This window comes from Phyllostomus hastatus, unplaced genomic scaffold (assembly GCF_019186645.2).
Source record: "Phyllostomus hastatus isolate PE091 unplaced genomic scaffold, TTU_PhHast_1.1 phas_contig_348, whole genome shotgun sequence".
Lineage (NCBI taxonomy): Eukaryota > Metazoa > Chordata > Mammalia > Chiroptera > Phyllostomidae > Phyllostomus > Phyllostomus hastatus.
Window position 1 is genome coordinate 7,275,115 of NW_025333860.1, and position 18,727 is coordinate 7,293,841.

General features: G+C 34.6%; 1 protein-coding gene across 1 annotated transcript in view; it reads left to right on the forward strand.

Annotated features, from left to right (window-relative positions):
• Window positions 1-18,727, forward strand: part of G2E3 (G2/M-phase specific E3 ubiquitin protein ligase) — a 70,062-nt gene that overhangs the window by 42,300 nt on the left and 9,035 nt on the right. The window contains exons 7-13 of the mRNA XM_045841289.1: window positions 3,335-3,441; window positions 4,307-4,423; window positions 7,284-7,408; window positions 7,516-7,648; window positions 10,063-10,370; window positions 12,410-12,591; window positions 15,713-15,885. Of these exons, the coding sequence (XP_045697245.1) occupies window positions 3,335-3,441; window positions 4,307-4,423; window positions 7,284-7,408; window positions 7,516-7,648; window positions 10,063-10,370; window positions 12,410-12,591; window positions 15,713-15,885 (1,145 nt within the window). The remainder of the gene's footprint in view (window positions 1-3,334; window positions 3,442-4,306; window positions 4,424-7,283; window positions 7,409-7,515; window positions 7,649-10,062; window positions 10,371-12,409; window positions 12,592-15,712; window positions 15,886-18,727) is intronic.

Below are 18,727 nucleotides of genomic sequence, written 5' to 3' on the forward strand. Positions count from 1 at the left end.
CTTCCATATATGTTCTATCGTATTCTTTTCCTCCATACTACACACTTTCAATTTATATTTACTAAGACCTTGGTATCTGTTACAATTGCTTGCAGACCCTTTAGGTTCAAAGATTTCAGTAACTTGTTACTTTTCTACCACATGGGTGTGTGTGTGTGTGTGAGAGAGAGAGAGAGAGAGAGAGAGAGAGAGAGAGAGACTTGCTACTTGTTTGAGCCTGGATTCCTCTTTGTTCACTTCTTTCTTCACCAAGCACAAAGCATTCCCAAGTCTGTCAGGTCTTCCTAATGTTTATTTTTGGGCTTCCTATTTTGTTGCTGTTCTCTGCCTTCTATGTGGTTTAACTTCAGGCACTTTTTATTTCTCTAACTAGATTCCTCTTACATGCCTTATTTCCTATGATTTCTTCACACTACTGGCTTTGATTTACCTGTTTAGCTTCATTACTTAGTTCAGTATAGCCAGCATGTAATTCCTAAGTATATTGTTAACTAGTTTTCTAATCACATGTGCTTTCTGTCACCACTGAGACTTGATATATGCAATTTTCCAGTTTTGTAATGTCTTTTGTCCCATTTTCCTGACAGACTCCTGTATCTTCTTCCAAAATTAGCTTTGACTTCACCATTTCTGTGACATTTTTGTCACACTCTTATATAGACTGAGGTACTTCTTCCTCTCCCAAGTATATACTTAAGAAAACCTTTTTCTTGAAGTAAAATCCAAGTTATTTTATATTTCTGTTTTGGTACATATCATAGTGTTTGGCACCTATATAGAACAGGTTAAATATTTGTTAAATGAATGTCTGCTACTATTTTTTTTTTTTAATTTTACTAAATATTTGCTACTTTTTCTGGTAGGTTCATAGTTTTCTTTTCCCTCCTGCATGCCTTCTGCCTGCTGCTTCTGTCCTGGGATTTGCTAAAGAGTGAGAATGGGTTTTATACTTCTCCACTCTTAGGAAGAAAACTTAACAGATTGAGTTGGAAATAGAATCAAGGGTGCTTTTTATGTAACAATTAAACATCTTTTCTAGATGATGTGACTCAAGATTTTTACTATTTTATTTATAGAGGTGGGCAACATAGTATTTGGGAATAGAAATTACGTTAGACACCAAAGGTTTGAGAAGAATATATGAGTGAATATATAGTAAAGGTAAGAACAATCAATTCGGACTTCTGGCCAAGATGGAGGTGTAGATGGACACACTGTGCCTCCCAGCACAACCAAAATAAGGACAACAACAATTTAAAAACAAATAAGCAACCAGTACTGACAGAAAATTAAACTGTATGGAAGTCCGACAACCAAGGAGTTAAAAGTAGACACATTCATTCAGACTGGAAAGAGGGGCGGAGTTGGGGAGCCGGGACGGAGAGGGCTCTCAGCAGTGTGGCAGGTGGCCCCCAGGCACATAAAGCGGCAGCTGGAGGACCCAGCAAGGCAGCACATTGTAGAGGGGCACAGCACATCCGGTGCCACATTCTTGCTCGGATAAACCAGGCAAAACTGGGGAGCAAGATAGACCATGCAACCCAGGGTTCCAGCTCGAGGAAATAAAGCCTCAAAACATTGATTGGAAACACCTGTGGGGGTTGAGGTGCCAGGAGAAACTCCCAGCCTCACAGGAGAGTTCATTGGAGAGACCCACGAGGTCCTAGAATGTATACAAACCCCCCCACATGGGAATCAGCACCAGAAGGGCCCAGTTTGCTTGCAGGAAGTGGGGGAAGTGACTGCAATCCTGCAGAGAGCGGAGCAAGTGCCATTGTTCCCTCTCAGACTACCTGCCCCACATACAGCATCACACTCCAGTGACTGGGTTGCCTCGCCCTGGTGAACACCTAAGGCTCTGCCCCTTACCACGTAACAGGTGTAACAAGACCAAAAAAAAATATGGCCCAAATGAAAGAACAGATCAAACCTCCAGAAATAATACAACTAAGTGATGAAGACATAGTCCACCTATCAGATGCACAGCTCAAAACACGGTAATCAGGATGCTCACAGAATTGGTTGAATTTGGTTGCAAATTAGATGAAAAAATGAAGGCTACGCTAATTGAAATAAAGGAAAATGTACAGGGAACCAACAGAGATGGGAAGGAAACCAGGACTCAAATCAACGGTGTGGACAGGAGGGAAGAAAGAAACTTCAACCAGGAAAGAATGCAGAAACAAGAATTCAAAAATTGAGGAGAGGCTTAGGAACTTCCAGGACATCTTTAAATATTCTAACATCCGAATTATAGGGGTTCAAGAAGGAGAAGAGGAAGAGCAAGAAGAGGAAAAGTTATTTGAACAAATAATAAAGGAGAACTTCCCCAATCTGGCAAAGGAAATAGACTTCCAGGAAGTCCAGGAAGCTCAGAGAGTCCCAAAGAAATTGGACCCAAGGAGGAACACACCAAGACACATCATAATTACATTAGCCAAGATTAAAAATAAGGAGAGAATCGTAAAAGCAGCTAGACAAAGTGAGAGAGTTACCTACAAAGGAGTGCCCATAAGACTGTCAGATAATTTCTTAAAAGAGACCTTACAGGCAAGAAGGGGCTGGAAAGAAGTCTTCCAAGTCATGAAAGGCAAGGACCTACATCCAAGATTGCTCTATCCAGCAAAGCTTTCATTTAGAATGGAAGGGCAGATAAAGTGCTTCTCAGATAAGGTCAAGTTAAAGGAGTTCATCACCAAGCCCTTATTATATGAAATGTTAAAGGGACTTACCTAGGAAAAAGAAGATAAAAAGCATGTATAGTAAAATGACAGCAAACTCACAATAATTAACAACCACACCTAAAACAAAAACAAATTAAGCAAACAACTAGAGCAGGAACAGAACCCCAAAAATGGAGATCACATGGAGGGTTATCAACAGGGGAGTGAGAGGAGAGAGGGGGGAAAGGGTACAGAGAATAAGGAGCATAAATGGTAGGTAGAAAATAGACAGGGGGAAGGTAAGAATAGTACGGGAAATGTAGAAGCCAAACAATTTATATGTATGACTCACAGACATGAACTAAGGGGGTGGGGGGGTGGGAATGTGGGTGGGAGAGGGTGCGCAGGGTGGAAGGGAGTGAAAGGGGGAAAATGGGACAACTGTAATAGCATAATCAATAAAATATATTAAAAAAACAGTCAGTTCATTAGTTTAATTGTTTTGACCATTGGGAAAAACAATCTCCAAATTTTAGCAGTGGGATAACTTAGTTTATTGGTATTTGAAAACCATTAACACACAAAATAAAATTTTGTAATATATTAAGAGAAAAATAGCATATTCTGTTGACTATAAAGTTCATTATAGGTTTTCTATTTTTTTACTATAGGTTCAAGCAATAAATGCAGGAGTGTTTTTCTTTAGGTGCACAATATGCAATAATAGTGACATGTTTCAGAAAGAGATGTTGAAAATGGGAATTCATATTCCTGAAAAGTAAGTAACATAGCCCTTTGACAAAATGTATTTTAAATGTAGAATTTAATAACTAGAAATAATCATTTATGTCTGATTATGTGATGATGGACAAGCAGATATTTCAAATAGAGTAATGTAAAGCCACCCCTACCACTGCCTCCTCCCCAGATTTCTAATTCTTAAGAGCAGGGACTGTGACTGAAATGTCTCGATAGTTGATTTATAGTGTCTTAATAAACACATTAGTTACATACAGTATTAATTGATTCATACACAAGTATAGTGGGTTTCAGAATGGTATGTGTTTGTTAAGGGAATTAAGATATGATTTAAAATGTATGAGAACAGACAGATCTCAGAGCGGTAGGGTGGGAGCAGGATAAAAGAAGTTGAAGCAATTAGTCAGAGAACAAATATGTATAGCCCATGGACACAGAAAATAATGTGGTGAAGGCCAGGGGAGAGGGGTGAAGGCAGGGTGGAGGTAGGCAGAGGGGAGGGAAATAGGGGATTTCCGTAATAGTGTCAACAATAAAAAATAAATAAACTATATGAGAAGAATTTTCTTAATATTTAAAGATGAGGAATCCAGAAATAATGCTCATAAACTTGAAATTTAAAAAATGGCAGTGAAATGTTAAAAATGTAAGTTTAGGAAAATTTATGCTTAATTTTTCATTTAGCATTTGAAAATTCACTGAGAGACTAAGTGTAGGATAAAATGACACTAATGGATTTATATCTTGAAGAGAATGATCCTAAAAAGAACAAGTTTTATCCTTGTTCCTAAGTATACAAAAAGTTTTTATTTTTTGGTTTATTACTAATCCTTTCATGTAACATTTTAGGTCAAAGTATATTTAATATGTTACTTCACTTACAGAGATGCATCTTGGGAGTTAGAGGAAAATGCTTATCAAGAGCTTCTGCAGCACTATGAACATTGTGATGTACGAAGATGTCGTTGCAAGGAAGGGAGAGACTATAATGTACCTAATAGGTATATCGACAAGTTCACTTGTGCTTAATTAGTGTTATTGAAACCTTCAGCTTAGTAAGCAGAGTTACAGTTAGTAAAATGTGTTTGCTTTTAGGATGTTTGATGTTTTAACAAGATGAGGTATGTTGATTAAATGTATATTTACATCTGTTTACAGAAAAATTATTGCATGCAGCATAATTGCAACCTATTTCCTTGGTACATTTTCCTGAGGCTCTATTTTCTAGTGCTGCACCGGTCCTATATAGAGCCACTAGGTACATGTGGTTTTATTGAACACTGAAAACTTAGTATGTGTCTTAGTTTGCTAGGGCTGCCATAACAAAATGCCACAAACTGGGTTGCCTAAACAATAGAGGTTTGTTTTCTCACAGTCCTAGAGGCTAGAAGACCAAGATAAAGGTATCCGCAGATTTAATTTCTTCTGAAACCTGTCCTTTGCTTGCACATGACTCTCTTTTAGCTATATCTTCACATGATTGTGCCTCTCTGTCTAGTCATATTGGATTAGGGTCTACCCATATGACCTCATTTTGTCTTAATTATATCTTTAAAGGCCCTATCTCCAAACATAGTCGTATTGTGAGGTACCGGGTGTTAGGACTCCAACATATGAATTTTGGGGAGCCTATAACAGTAGAAAAAAGAACTGAAAATACCTTAATAATTTTAAATTGATTATGTGTTGAACAAAATGATAATATTTTGGAAACAGATGCACTTCACCTGTTTCTTTTACTTTTTAAATATGGTTACTAGAAAGATTTAAATGACATATATGATTTGCATTATACTTGTATTGGATGGCCCTGTTCTAGAGGTTAATTTAACTAGATTAATCTAGCAGTTCTTCTTTTTGATCACTATAAAAAGGGTTTTGCATTTGAAATTTATTGATTACTCCTTTGTAATGTTGGTAGATATTGGCTCTAATCTTAATCAGCAATCATTTTGTGCCTTCTGTGTGTACTACACTGTGTTGGATACTAGAAGTCAAGAATCTATTTTTTAAGTGGTAGAATAAAAAGTAACAGCCAGTTTTGTAGAAATTTATGTAGGAAATTTTATTCAGTTTTTATCTCTTATACAATAGTATTTGAACACGGCAAAGTGAATCTTAGGATATAAAGCAGGATATTAGCAGCCTTGCTCGTCGTGGAAAATGGGGCTACTACTAACCTGGAAAGACTCAGCTGAGGTCTTGGTAGCTTTGGAAGTTTCCCCTAAGCAGCTGTTAGCACTCCTAATTTCCCATTCTGGGCTGGGTTTTCCTTTCACTATGCTTATTATGCTTAAATAATCGCATTCCTTACATTTGTCTTTGTTGTTAGACTAAAAATTCTATAAGGACAGAGATATCTTTGACAATGTTGAGTAATGTGCATTTATATAATTTAATATGGTGACTCTGGATGTTCAGTAACAATACCCTTCTCAAGGGTTGTGCTGAGGCACAGATGAGGTAACACAAACAATAAAAGCACTTTAGAGTTCTAAGAAGCAATGCATTTATTAATACTGATATTGCCTAAATTCCTTTTAGGCTGTTTTATTTAACTGATCTTACTTATACATAAAAATATGCATATATTTGTATATTATATATAACAATTATACACACACTCACATACTTTTTGTAAACCACTGGCCCATGAATAGGTACAAACTACTTTTTCTGACAGCTACTTGAGATTACTGTCTTTGCCTGTTCTCCTGAGATACAGATAACTGCTATCTAAATGCTTTCTTTGTAATCTCTCCCCCTCCTTCTAGTGATGGGAAGGCAATTTTGCTAGAAGGCAGCTTGGTTTAATGGTTAGCAGCATGGGTCTGGCAGCAGGTAAACTGGGTTGGAGGCCTCACTCTGAGACTTACTAGCAGGATAAACTTGACTGAACAAGTTATTTCCTCCTTTATGCCTTGGTTTCTTTTTCTTTAAGGAGATAACTGGTCTCCCTACCTTCTAAAGTGTGAGGATTAAACTTTTCACGTGAAGAATGAGAACTGGGCTGGGTGTATAATAAGCACTCATGTTAGCTGTCATCTTTCTTTCTTTTCACCCTTAGTTGGCAGAACTATCTGGGGAAGGGGTCACTGGGACACACAGGACACACACCTACATACCCATATTCACACAAAGGGAATTTTGCCCACACGTACCAGAGGGAGAGTATCCAGTTACCTTTCTCATCACCTACACACTCAGGGAATGTATCCATTTTATATAGAGAGTGTACTCATAACCAAACAAAGACAAGGCCCAACAACCCCCATCCCCACCCATACAGAAAATGTGATTATGGACCGGCACACATCACACAACATGCGGTGGGGCAGCTGAGAGAGAATACAAAGATGGGCCAGGTAGTGAGTCTAGGTCCTGTTGAGCTGCACAGTACCTGAGATGTGTGAGCAAGCTTTTTATAGAAAATAATGTCTCATCTTCAATGGGAAAGGTAATATTTTAGCTAAAGTAATATACTCACCGAATGCTTCTTCCATATCAGATACACTGGCATAGCAATTTCCCTATAAGCATAGTCCTCTCCAAATATAAAAGAAAAATTTTTTCTTCTTTAATCATATTCTTTCTGACATGTATATTCTTTGTGTATGTGCATGTTCACATACATATTTATATTTAAGAGAACATTTAGAGAAGGAGACTTGAGTATAAATAATGAAGTAGAAAAAAATGCTTTGAGGAAAAATAATGCAATATATCAAAGCAGATAATGTACTTGGCTTCCTTTGGGTTGGTTGTGTGAGACTGACAGTGAGGCCTGTGGCAGTGTGGGTAGTTGGAATATGACTAAGTTATCACCAAAACGTCAACATCTGCTTCTCTTTATCTCTTCAGCAAATGGGAAATAAAGCGCTGTCAGTGTTGTGGTTCTAGTGGAACACATTTAGCCTGTTCCTCACTACGATCATGGGAACAAAATTGGGAATGTTTGGAATGTAGAGGTATTCTCTACAATTCAGGTAATTATTTTGTAATTTTGAATAAAGATGTTCTTATTCAAATATATATTATTTAAAAGTTTCTACTTATATTTCTGTTATGCTCACATTGGGTTTTAAATCTGCAGGGGGTTTCCAAAAAGCCAAAAAACATACATTACCCAACACTAACAATGTTGGAATAAATGATTGTTTGTTGGAAGAATCATCACCTAAATTACCCAGACAGTCACCTGGAGCCCAGCATAAAGACCTGCTGAGGTGTGTATTTTGAATTGGAGAAAAATATAAAACTCTGTTCTGAGAAAATTAAATAGGAAGTGGCCAAATTCAAACAGCAGGAACCAACATTTGATCATGAAATCATGCAACCAGCATTTAAAAAAGAAAATGAAACAGGAATATAAAGTATCATATTGTATTATAAATAGAAAGCATGTATATAAGTAATTTTAGTATTTTATTCTACATTGAGTCATGATATAAAATATATTTTCATTATAGAGATTTTCAAGATAGTTTAGGAACATATCCAGAAAATGTGCTCAAACTGTCATTTGGTTACAGAGTAATACAGGAAATTAAAACAACATGGTATTGGGTTACTTTGTTAAAAAGGAAGGAATCATTTAATAGAGAAGGTTAATTTTTTTATTTTGTTATCATTTGTTTAATGCATTTACTATCAATATCAGGTATAATGTCAGCTGTGTAGGAAGTTTAAGGCATACTTAAAAGTATTATTCTATTAATGCCTGTTTTCATAAGACAGCAAAATGAATAACTTCCAAAATCATTTTTAACCATATAAATAAGACTACAATTACATCTTTATGCTGTGTCAGGTATCTGTTCAGCTAAAATTAGGACTGTAAGTATATGTGGCTTATAAAAAAGTTTATAGAGCCTTGTTGTAGCCAATAGGGGAAAAATATACAAAAGTAACATTAGTACCTAAGCGTGAGGAAAGACTTTCTTGTTAAAAATAGTATCAAGTTAAAACTTAGAAGGACACGAGACCTCGCCCAAGGATATGCTCTTTGATTCTAGAGAGGGGAGAAAGACAGGAAGAGAAACATAGATCTGTTGCATCATACATACCCTGACCAGGACTGAATCCACAACCTGGGCGTGTGCCCTGACTGGAACCAAACCTGCGACCTTTTAGTTTATGGCAGGGTGTCAAACTCATTTTCGCTGGGGGCCACATCAGCCTCACAATAGCCTTCAAAGGATGGAATGTAATCTCAACTCCTTAACAGTTAAGGAGTAGTTACATTTATACAGCCCTAAAATTATTTCAACCCTTTAAAGGCAACAGGTGAGTTTGACACCCCTGGTTTTTGTTTTAATGCTCCAATCGAGCCACACTGGCCAGGACAGAACAAGAGAATTTTTGTGAAAATATTTGATAACTAGATTTGCAGATAGAATGGAATACTATTCAAAAAGTGAAGAATTGCTGTTTTAAGGTACCACTGTATTAACTAAAATTTTGTTATAAATATTTTTATATATTAGTGTCAAAAAAGATGTTCACAATAGTTTTAAATTATTTTAATATTTAGGTTTCTAAAGATACTATACCAGAGAAGTTTGATTCCTTGCTCCTGTTCTAGTATTCCATCATGTTCTAGAATAACGTTAGTATTCCCATTCCTGGCAGGAGCAAGGAATCGAGTTGCTACAAAAAGGTGTATTTCTGAAGGATTATCTACCAAAAGATTTTGGTTTTGCTCAACCTGGGTTAATAATGAAAAGGGGTATGTGAAGAAAGAAAAAACAGGAGGATCCAAGATGGCAGCCAATTAGATGGAACCATCACTAACCTCCTCCTGGGACCAAACTGGAATTAGAAGAAAGAAAAAATAAAACCGGGCCCACACTGGGTCATTATAATATTTTAGGATGGGAAAAATTTATACTTGATGTAGAAAGGTAATCCATGATATTGCCCCAAATGGGATCAATGTGAGTACATTAATTCCAGTTACAGGTGGAGCAACTGAGGTAGGGAGCAATTGAGTTAGTCTGGAAGCCTTATTAAGGCTGGTTGTGGGGCCTCATGCTCAGAGAGGTTCTGATTCCATTTATCTGCTGTGGTGCTTAAGAATTTGCATTTCTAACAAGTTTCCTGTTGCTGGTCTGGGATTACACTTTGAGAATTACTGGTATAGACTAAAAAGTACTACTTAAAGGGTTGTGAATTCTGTTTATAATATTAGTTCTACTATTAATTAATTTTATGATTAAAATATATTGTAATTTCTTAAAACTAATCTCGTACAGTAAGCGGAAACTATGTTTGCTCTATTATTAAAGGATCTAGTGAACATGAGATAAGATACATTTAAATGTATTTTGTAGCCATTGGCTATAAAGGTGACAGTTTGAGCTTCTGTCTACTAAATTGATCAAATTTTAAATAATCAACATTCTCAAATCATTTATGACATTAGTTGATTTTAATTTGGTAGAAGATTAGGGAGAGGGAATCAAGAGTTTTGAACTAAGGTTATCAAATGTTTTGGGTTCCAGCAGCAGCCATTGTCTGCTTTTGGGTGGGAGTTGGAAAAGAACTTCCTTTTTATCCTTTTTTTTTTTAATTTGCTGTATAACTGTCACATAAAGTATTTTAGAGACCTTACCTCTGTGTTTAAACTCATGTTTTACAGGCAAGGCAACAAATTTAGAAAAGACATTTCAACAATAATTACAGAGTTAGGGTTTCAAATTAGTAAAAAAACTAAAAGATTCTATGTCAACAAAGCCGACATCTGGAATAGTGCCTTAAATGGATTCAGAAATCGAAAGTTTAATCCTTTATACACAATTGAAGTAGTTTATGTTCATGAAAATGATAATTTTGAAATAGAGCATTCTGGATCAAAGCAAGAATTTCTAAGACTTTTAATGCATCATCTTGAGAACTCACCGTTGTTTGAAGGGTCATTGTCAAAGAACTTGTCCCTAAATTCTCAAGGTAATTATTTCTTATTGAACTTAACTGTCTACACTTGTGTAAAGAAAGAGACTTATTTAGAATTGATAGTACGTGAATTGATAGCTGGTTGGAATGTATAATTTCCTTTGTTAATAAAATACTGATGGAATCACAGAAAAGGGAGGGTGGGGAGAGTGATATTTTCAAAAGCCAAATTTTGGAGTAAAACATTGTTTTTAAGAATGTTCTTAATTTCTTTATAGCAATATCCATCTGAAGTGATTGCATAATTAACTTCTTAAAAATGTATTATATACTTATTCTACTTTTATTTGAATAGAGTGGTCAAATAGGATGGATGATTATCCGAGCCCTTCTGTTCAGATACTTGGAATTCACAGCTACTTGGAATTCACAGCTGGCATGTTTCTTCACAACCTAGCATTTTTATAACATAATTTTCTGATCCACATGTAACAGATTTTTTTTAAAGATTTTATTTATTTTTAGAGAGAAGGGAAGGGAGGGAGGAAGAGAGGAAGAGAACGTCAATGTGTGGTTGCCTCTTACATGCCCCTACTGGGAACCTGGCCCACAACCCAGGCATGTGCCCTGACTGGGTATTGAACCGGTGACCCTTTGGTTCACAGGCCGGCACCTAATCCACTGAGCCACACCAGCCAGGGCCACATGTAATGGATTTTTAAATGTACTTTTGCTTTGAAGAATTTTCCTTATGCAATTTATTATATATATGATACTTTTGTGTCTTTACATCTAGTGAGAAGTTAATGTGATTAAAATAGGCATCTGAAAACACTTGTTAATTCTAGTACTCTTTTTTTGGAGCTTTTATACCACTTTTGCTGTAATAGGAAATTCAAAAGTGGGAAGACTTACTTCATTCCATTTGAATTTCTTCCTATATGTTCACTAGAACTTCGTCACTGTTGCCTGAAGCATCATTGAAATAATTGAGAAACCACCAAGGGTCATTTGTACTATATACAGTACACACAGTTTAATTCTAAACTCCCTTTAAAAAAAATTCTAAGTAATCAGTAATGTTAAGTCAAGATAGTTGTGATACAGTGGACAGTATATGAACTTAAGGCACAAAATATGAATTCATTTTATACACATCACTTAAGTAGCTTTATATCCTTAGATTACAGTAATTACATAGCCTCTCTGAATTTTAGTTTCTTCTACTGTAAAATATGACTACTGATACATAGCTTATAAAGTTATTGTTGAGGAGATTTTGTAATTATTTCAAGTATTGTTAATATTGATTACTAAAAAGTTGCTTTGAACAATTTTTAGAAACAATAAAGGAAAATGTACATGATATCCTTTTGACTTAATCAAAGTAGCTAAAACATTTTAAATGACAATTGAAAAATATTGAAAGCTATGATATGGTAAGATAACATATAGCATTGGGATTAAATTTGTATCATTCTGGAACACAACTTAGCACCATATTGCAACAACTTTAAAAATATTTGTATCCTTTGAACCACTAATACTGTATCCTAATTTATCCTAATCAAATAATCAAAGATATATAAATAAGAATATGTAAATAGATGTTGATTGTATAATGGTACTCTGTGAGGGTACCAATAATTAAAGGAATGGTTTATATTGCTGCACATTTATAACTTAGTCTTAATGCATTCCTTAACTGTAAATTTTAATATTTTGAATAATATAAAAAATTTACAATCAAATAAGTAGAAAAAGCAGAAGTCAAATTATTTATGTATATGTTTATATAAACACAGGACACAAATATACCAAAGTATGTATATTGGTTATTATAGTGTTGGGAATTTAGGTGATTTTTTCAAAGTTTCTGTGTATTTTGCTACTACATGTTGTTACTTTATATTCAGAAAAATATTCTTTGTATATTTTATGTTAAGTATATATTTTATATATGTTTTAGCTCCTGTGAATTTTCATTTATCTAATGCTTAGGTTTAAAACATTTTATTATATGTGTGTTCATTATATATGATGGTTATCTTATAATAATTAAAGAAATATATTTAATGTATATTTATCTACAGCTCTGAAAGAGAATCTTTACTATGAAGCTGGCAAAATGCTTGCCATTTGTTTGGTTCATGGTGGTCCTTCACCTGGTTTCTTTTCTAAAACTTTGTTTAACTGCCTTGTTTATGGACCAGAAAATACCTTACCAATTTTCGATGATGTTTCGGACTTTGATGTGGCACAGATTATAATTAGGGTAAGAATTATGCATGTTTATTAAAATATAGTTTACATTTGCCCTGAATGGTGTGGCTCAGTTGGCTGGGTGTCATCCCGAAAAGCGAAAGATAGCAGCACATGCCTAGGTTGCAGGTTCAGTCCCAGTGGGGGCTGTGTGCAAGAGGCACCTGATCAATGTTTCTCTCTCACATCGATGATTCTCTCCCTCACTTTCTTCCTCCAATCCCCGCTCTCTAAGATAAATAAATAAAATCTTAAAAATAATTAAAATGTAGACTACATTCTAAGTATATCTGAATATAAGTAATGCATCTACAATAGAATAATAATACTCCAGAGTAGTTAAGGGCTGTCAATATTCTTATTTATCAACAAAGTTCACAACAAGTTAAAAGATAAATGTAAAGGTAAGACAGCTAGGGATTAAAATGCCTGGTTTAATGTCGATAAAACCAATTGGATAATGTGACTTCAACCTGTAGTCAGAATGGCTTGCTAACATTTCTTAGAATGAGATGGATTTCTCTACCCTGTCAGATACGGTGGAAGGCAGGTTCCTTGTTGCATGCTATAGAGTAGATGAAAGTATGCTTTCCTATAGGCAGGCAGTGGATCTGAAAAGAGCAAGAAATTAGTTTACCAGTCAGAAAACTTCTACTTCTTCCTATAGGGAAATATAGGTGCTAGGTTGAGAGAAAGACCAGGATAAATTTTTTTTCTATATGGAAACAAGTGGGGAGACTCACTGTTCCCAACTAAAAATGTTAACATTTTTTTAACCCTGTACTGCACATGTTACATATACAAATTCAATTTAGTTTTCATAATGCTGTATTAGTATATTTGGTTACATGTTACTGATTTGGAAGCTAACTAAGGTAATGAAAGCCATTTAACTTTTTTTCCTTTAACCTCCTTCCTACTTAAGCCTACTCTAGCCATTCATTGTCTCAATTAATAAAGCAGTATAGTTTACTGGTTAAAAACAAATGTTTACAAGTCAGATTGTAGATTGAAATAGTTAGAAACTATAAGCTGTGTGACTTGGGCAATGAAGTTAGGCTTAATTTTGTTAAGCCTGACCTTATCCTCACTTCCTCTTTCCTGTGGCTTTCTTAATTTCTTACTCTGATCCCACTATCACTGTCCCAAGTTAGCTAGTTCATAATCCAGGCATCCAGATCTTCACGTTTAAATGTCTTACCTTTTTTTTTTTTTCTAATTCCCTTATCTCCTCTGACTTCTGCAATCACCACTGTCTTCAAAGTCTTCTCTACCGTTTTCTTTAATATTGCACTCCCTTCTACTTCTTAATGCTTCTTTTTAATGCTTCTTCCTACCCCTGAAACTTAGATATTTGGGGGGTTGGACTTAACAGTCCTCATTCTATAGTATTTGGAAAGCTTCTGCTCACCCATAACCTTTCTGAATGATTCCCAGACCTGTATCTTTGAGCTCCTAGACTTTGTTCTTATTAAATGTTTGTTTATTTAGTCAACAAATACTACGTCGTATCCAGGACTGTTTTATCACTGAATATAGAGTAGTGAACCAAAGTCCCTACCTCCTTGAAATTTACCTTTTAGAGGGAAAACAAGATAAACAAATAAATATGTAATACATAGTTGACCTTGAAAAACATGGGGGTTAAGGGAACCTAATGCCACACAGTCAAAAATCCACGTATAATTTTTGATTCCCCCCAAATTATAATTGCTCCTCAGTATCCTCTGGGGATTGGTTCTAGGACTCCTTTCCTTCCCGCCTCTGCAGATACCAAAATCTTACATAAAATGGCATAGAACAATGCATATAGTCAGCCTACTGCATTTACTAATGGAAACCCATGGATGCAGAGAGACAATTGTACTGAAAAAAAATCTGCACATAAGTGAACCATTACAGCTCAAACCTGTGCAGTTTGAGGGTTAATTGTACTATTATATAGTAAAATACGTTATAAAAATAAAACAGACTGTGAGAAAGGAGTTAGATAATGCTGGGATAATGCTAGATAATAAGTTAGAACTTCGGCTAACCTGCTAAAACAGTTCCAAAAGAAAACCAATGTCTCAAAAACAATGGCGGGTATTTATTTTTCTCTAAAATCTGTTGTCTAGATTTTAGGGATAGGTGTTGACAAACTATGGCTGTAAGTCAAGTTGGCCTGCTGCCTCTTTTTGTAAAGTTTTATTGAAACACAACACACCCATTTGTTATAGGTCTATGACTGGTTTCACACTGCAGTGGCAGAGTTGAGTAGTGGCAAATATCATATGCCCCACAAAACAAAATGCTACCTGGTGTTTACAGAAATGACTCCTATTTCAGAGGTATAGTTAAGATACATACAGTCATCCAGGTAATTGGATTCTATCCTCTCATTTATGTAATCACTTAGGACGGTGTCTGCATTTACATGGTTGAAACTTGCTCTTAAGGGAGAAAGTGGGAGTACAGTGATGTTTGACACATTTTTCACTCGCATCCCATTGGACACCCTTAGTCACATACAGTTGCATCTGGCTGCGAGGAAAGTTTGGCTGTGTGCCCAACTAAAACGCCAGTTGGTGGGTTTGACAGGATGAAACAACATATACCCACAGAGTGTGAAGGTACTATTTTGAACCAGGTAGTCAGGAAAACCTTTGGAGACTGCTTCCTATTTTTATCTTTCTCCTCTGTAACTTTGTTCAAGAGCTAACCTACATGAAAGTGTCTGGCACATAAATGGCCAAGTATTTCTTTGTTTATGCTGTTCACTGAAATACTTTTTTGATTGTATTCATCTGATTGTATTCATCTAAGTCACCTGGTAATTCTTTCTCTTGTGAAATCTCAGGTTATCTCTCTTGCCACTCTAGTGCTATGTAACTATTTTATGTCAATTGTTGCCTTTTATATAAGTGATTGCCTGTATTAAAGTGGCATTATATTCAAAGTTTCTTAAAGGCAAAAATATACCATGTTTATTAAACTAAGTTGTCAGATATTTATTCTTAAAAATAATTAATTGGTATACTTGCACTCCACTTCAGTGTACTCAAGAATTGAGGATAAAGTAATGTGTCATTTGAAATGTAAGTATCATTCACAACTGAAAGGGGAAACTGGGTATATTTTCTTCTTCATTACAGATAAATACTGCAACAAATATAGCTGACTTAAACTCAGTTATGAATGAGTGCTATAGCTACCTAGAGTTTATTGGATGTCTAAGACTTATAACTTCATTAAGTGATAAATACTTATTGGCAAAAGACATACTTGCATACCATGTAATTAAGAGAGTACAAGCACCTTTTGAAAGGTAAGTTATTTATATGTGAAAGATTCTCTCAAATTACATATTAACTGTCTTATAATGCAATATATATTTGATAAAAAATTTTAAATGTTATTTTAAAATAATGCTTTAAAATTAACCTGTTAAGGATGATTGCTGTTCTGACCATTCTAAACTTCATAAATGTGTGGTGCTTATGTAAGGAAAGTAATCATTGTCTCAATTTATAATTATTTTTCTAAGTAAAAAATATTTAAGAATTCTTAACCACATAAGCCAACTATTTCATCTCTACTTATTTAATAACTACAATATATATTGAGTGCTGTAGTCTGGTGGGTAATAGGTACTGAGTGTTCTTTGATTAAGAAGGTCAGTGTGATTCTTGCTCTTGAACTTAACACTGGTCCTCAAACTTTTTGTTCCAATAATACTTTAAAGAAGCTTGAAAACTTATATATGTCCTCATACTTTTTTAAATAATAAAAAAAAACATATTAAAGTAGGCATAATGGTATACTATGTAATACCATTATCTTAGCAATTATCAACCAACCTGTGGCCAGCTTGTTTATATGTCATACTCTTGTCATTGACTCCAGTATTATTCTCAGGCTATTATCAGATGTCATATTATCTCAAAACTGATCAGATTTTTTTTTTATTTCAATATCATTAATGCATAGATTTAAATATACTTGTTGAAACTGTTACACTTATTATCTTTACTGGAGTTAAAATTGTCTCATTTTTGTCCAGTATAAGCCTTTTTATTTTTCTTTGAGGTGTTGTTGTTTTGTTTTTAAGATTTTATTTATTTATTTTTTAGAAAGGGAAGGGAAAGGGAGAGAGAAAGAGAGAGAAACATCAATGTGCGGTTGCTGGGTGCCATGGCCTACAACCCAGGCGTGTGCCCTGACTGGGAATCGAACCTACAATGCTTTGGTTCGCAGCCCGCGCTCAATCCACTGAGCTATACCAGCCAGGGTTTTTTGTTTTGTTTTGTTTTGTTTTCTTATGTTGACCCTTAATAGTCTTTGATAGCCATCTTGCTATATTGTACAATAATGTGTTTCAGTCTCATTTTGTCATTCTGACCCAAAGGACTTTTGTTTCTTTAAATGGGAAATGATATATTAAAACTACAGTTTTGATGCTAGGAATGATCATTTTTACCAGGTTGGTCATTGTTTCTAGGCCCTTTCAGTGGACCAAAAATAGCAAATGTGTTTTTGTTTTGTTTTTGTTTAAGATAAAATACCTCATGAGTTTATACTGATACTTCAAATTCACTACTACAAGATGTTTAACTTTTTCTTTGTCCCACGTTGAGAATCCCAGTTCTCAAAGGCACTAAAGAATTAGAATATGAAATAATTCCTCACTTGGCTTATTCCACATTTTATAAATAATAGTCTTAGAATAATACCAACATTATTACCAGTAACAGATAACTGTAAATAGGTTAAAATTATTTTTCTTTTTTGTTTTGTTCTAGGCTGTTACTGTCAAATTACTGTGTTCTAAAGTAATTTGTAATAGTTCTTTTCTGTGTTGTTATATTACTAGCTGGGTATACTTCTTTCATTTATTTTTTATTTTTAGTGGTGTCAATTAAAATTTGATTTTTAAAAAAAGTTATGTAAAATATTTGGGTGGTTCCAAAGTCAAATCTATAGTGAAAGTGTGTTGAAAGAACTCAGCTCTATGATACAAATTGTATTCAAAGAAGTATAGCTTTCATGTTTATCACATCTACCTTCCATGCCTTTATGAAGTAATTATTTTAGTGGCTTTTATTGTTTATCATTTCATTTTTTTTCAATAATAGCAAATATATGAGTATGTGTGTACTCATTATCTTATTGGATGAGATGCCATCCACCCCTTTTTTTTCTGCTCATGTTTTACTTGCCAGTGTATTCTGGAGATCACTCTATGGTAGTAAACAGACATAATCCTCATTCTGTGTTTGAGCTCTGCAGAACTCTGTTGTTTGGATATATCATTGTATCCTTTGTTTGGTTTTCTACCAGTTTCCTATAGATACACATTTGGGATGTTCCTAGCACTCTTATAAATTAAATATGACATTAATAAGCTTCATATAATTTCCAATATATTTTTAATACTGCAATTTAAAATAACACTGTTATATTAATAGTTTTCATTTCCATGATCATTTTGGTTTCTACTTTTCTTGTCTTCCTGTGGGTTAAATTTTTTAATTCCATTTTTATCTATAGTGCTGTTGAGTGTATATCTTTGTATGGTGTTTTAAAAAAGATAACAGTCTACTGGTGTCAACATTTTATAAGATTCACCTCTAAGTCTCTTTGCCTTTTCCTGTTTATAATGTAATTTCCTAAATATTTTTTGCACGTGCTTTGTGAAACACATAAAATGTTATAGTTTTTAACTTAACTATCAAACATAGTTTAGAAAACAGAAGGGATGGAAACATGCTTTTAGTTTTATTTCTTTGTTCCTAATATTCTAAGAGTATACCTTTAATAATTTGCTTTCTGTTTCAAAAAATTCCTATAGATATTATTTTAGGTCTGCTGGTGACAAATTCTCTTAGTTTTCCTTCATATAAGAATGTCCAGATTTCCTCTTTGTTCTGCCGTGGTGTTCCTTGGGTTCTGAGATACCCAACTGGTCTGCCATCATCTCTCCACCTTTCAGTCGTCTTCTGTTTGTTTTATATATAATGTCCAGGGTTTTTACTGTATTTAGGAAGAATAGACATGTGTCTATTCCATTACACGAAAATGAAGTCTGATCATTTTTCAACACAGAAGTGTTATTTGATTCATTTTTTTTTCAGTTGCTTGTTTTAGCTTTAATAAAATCACTGTACTAA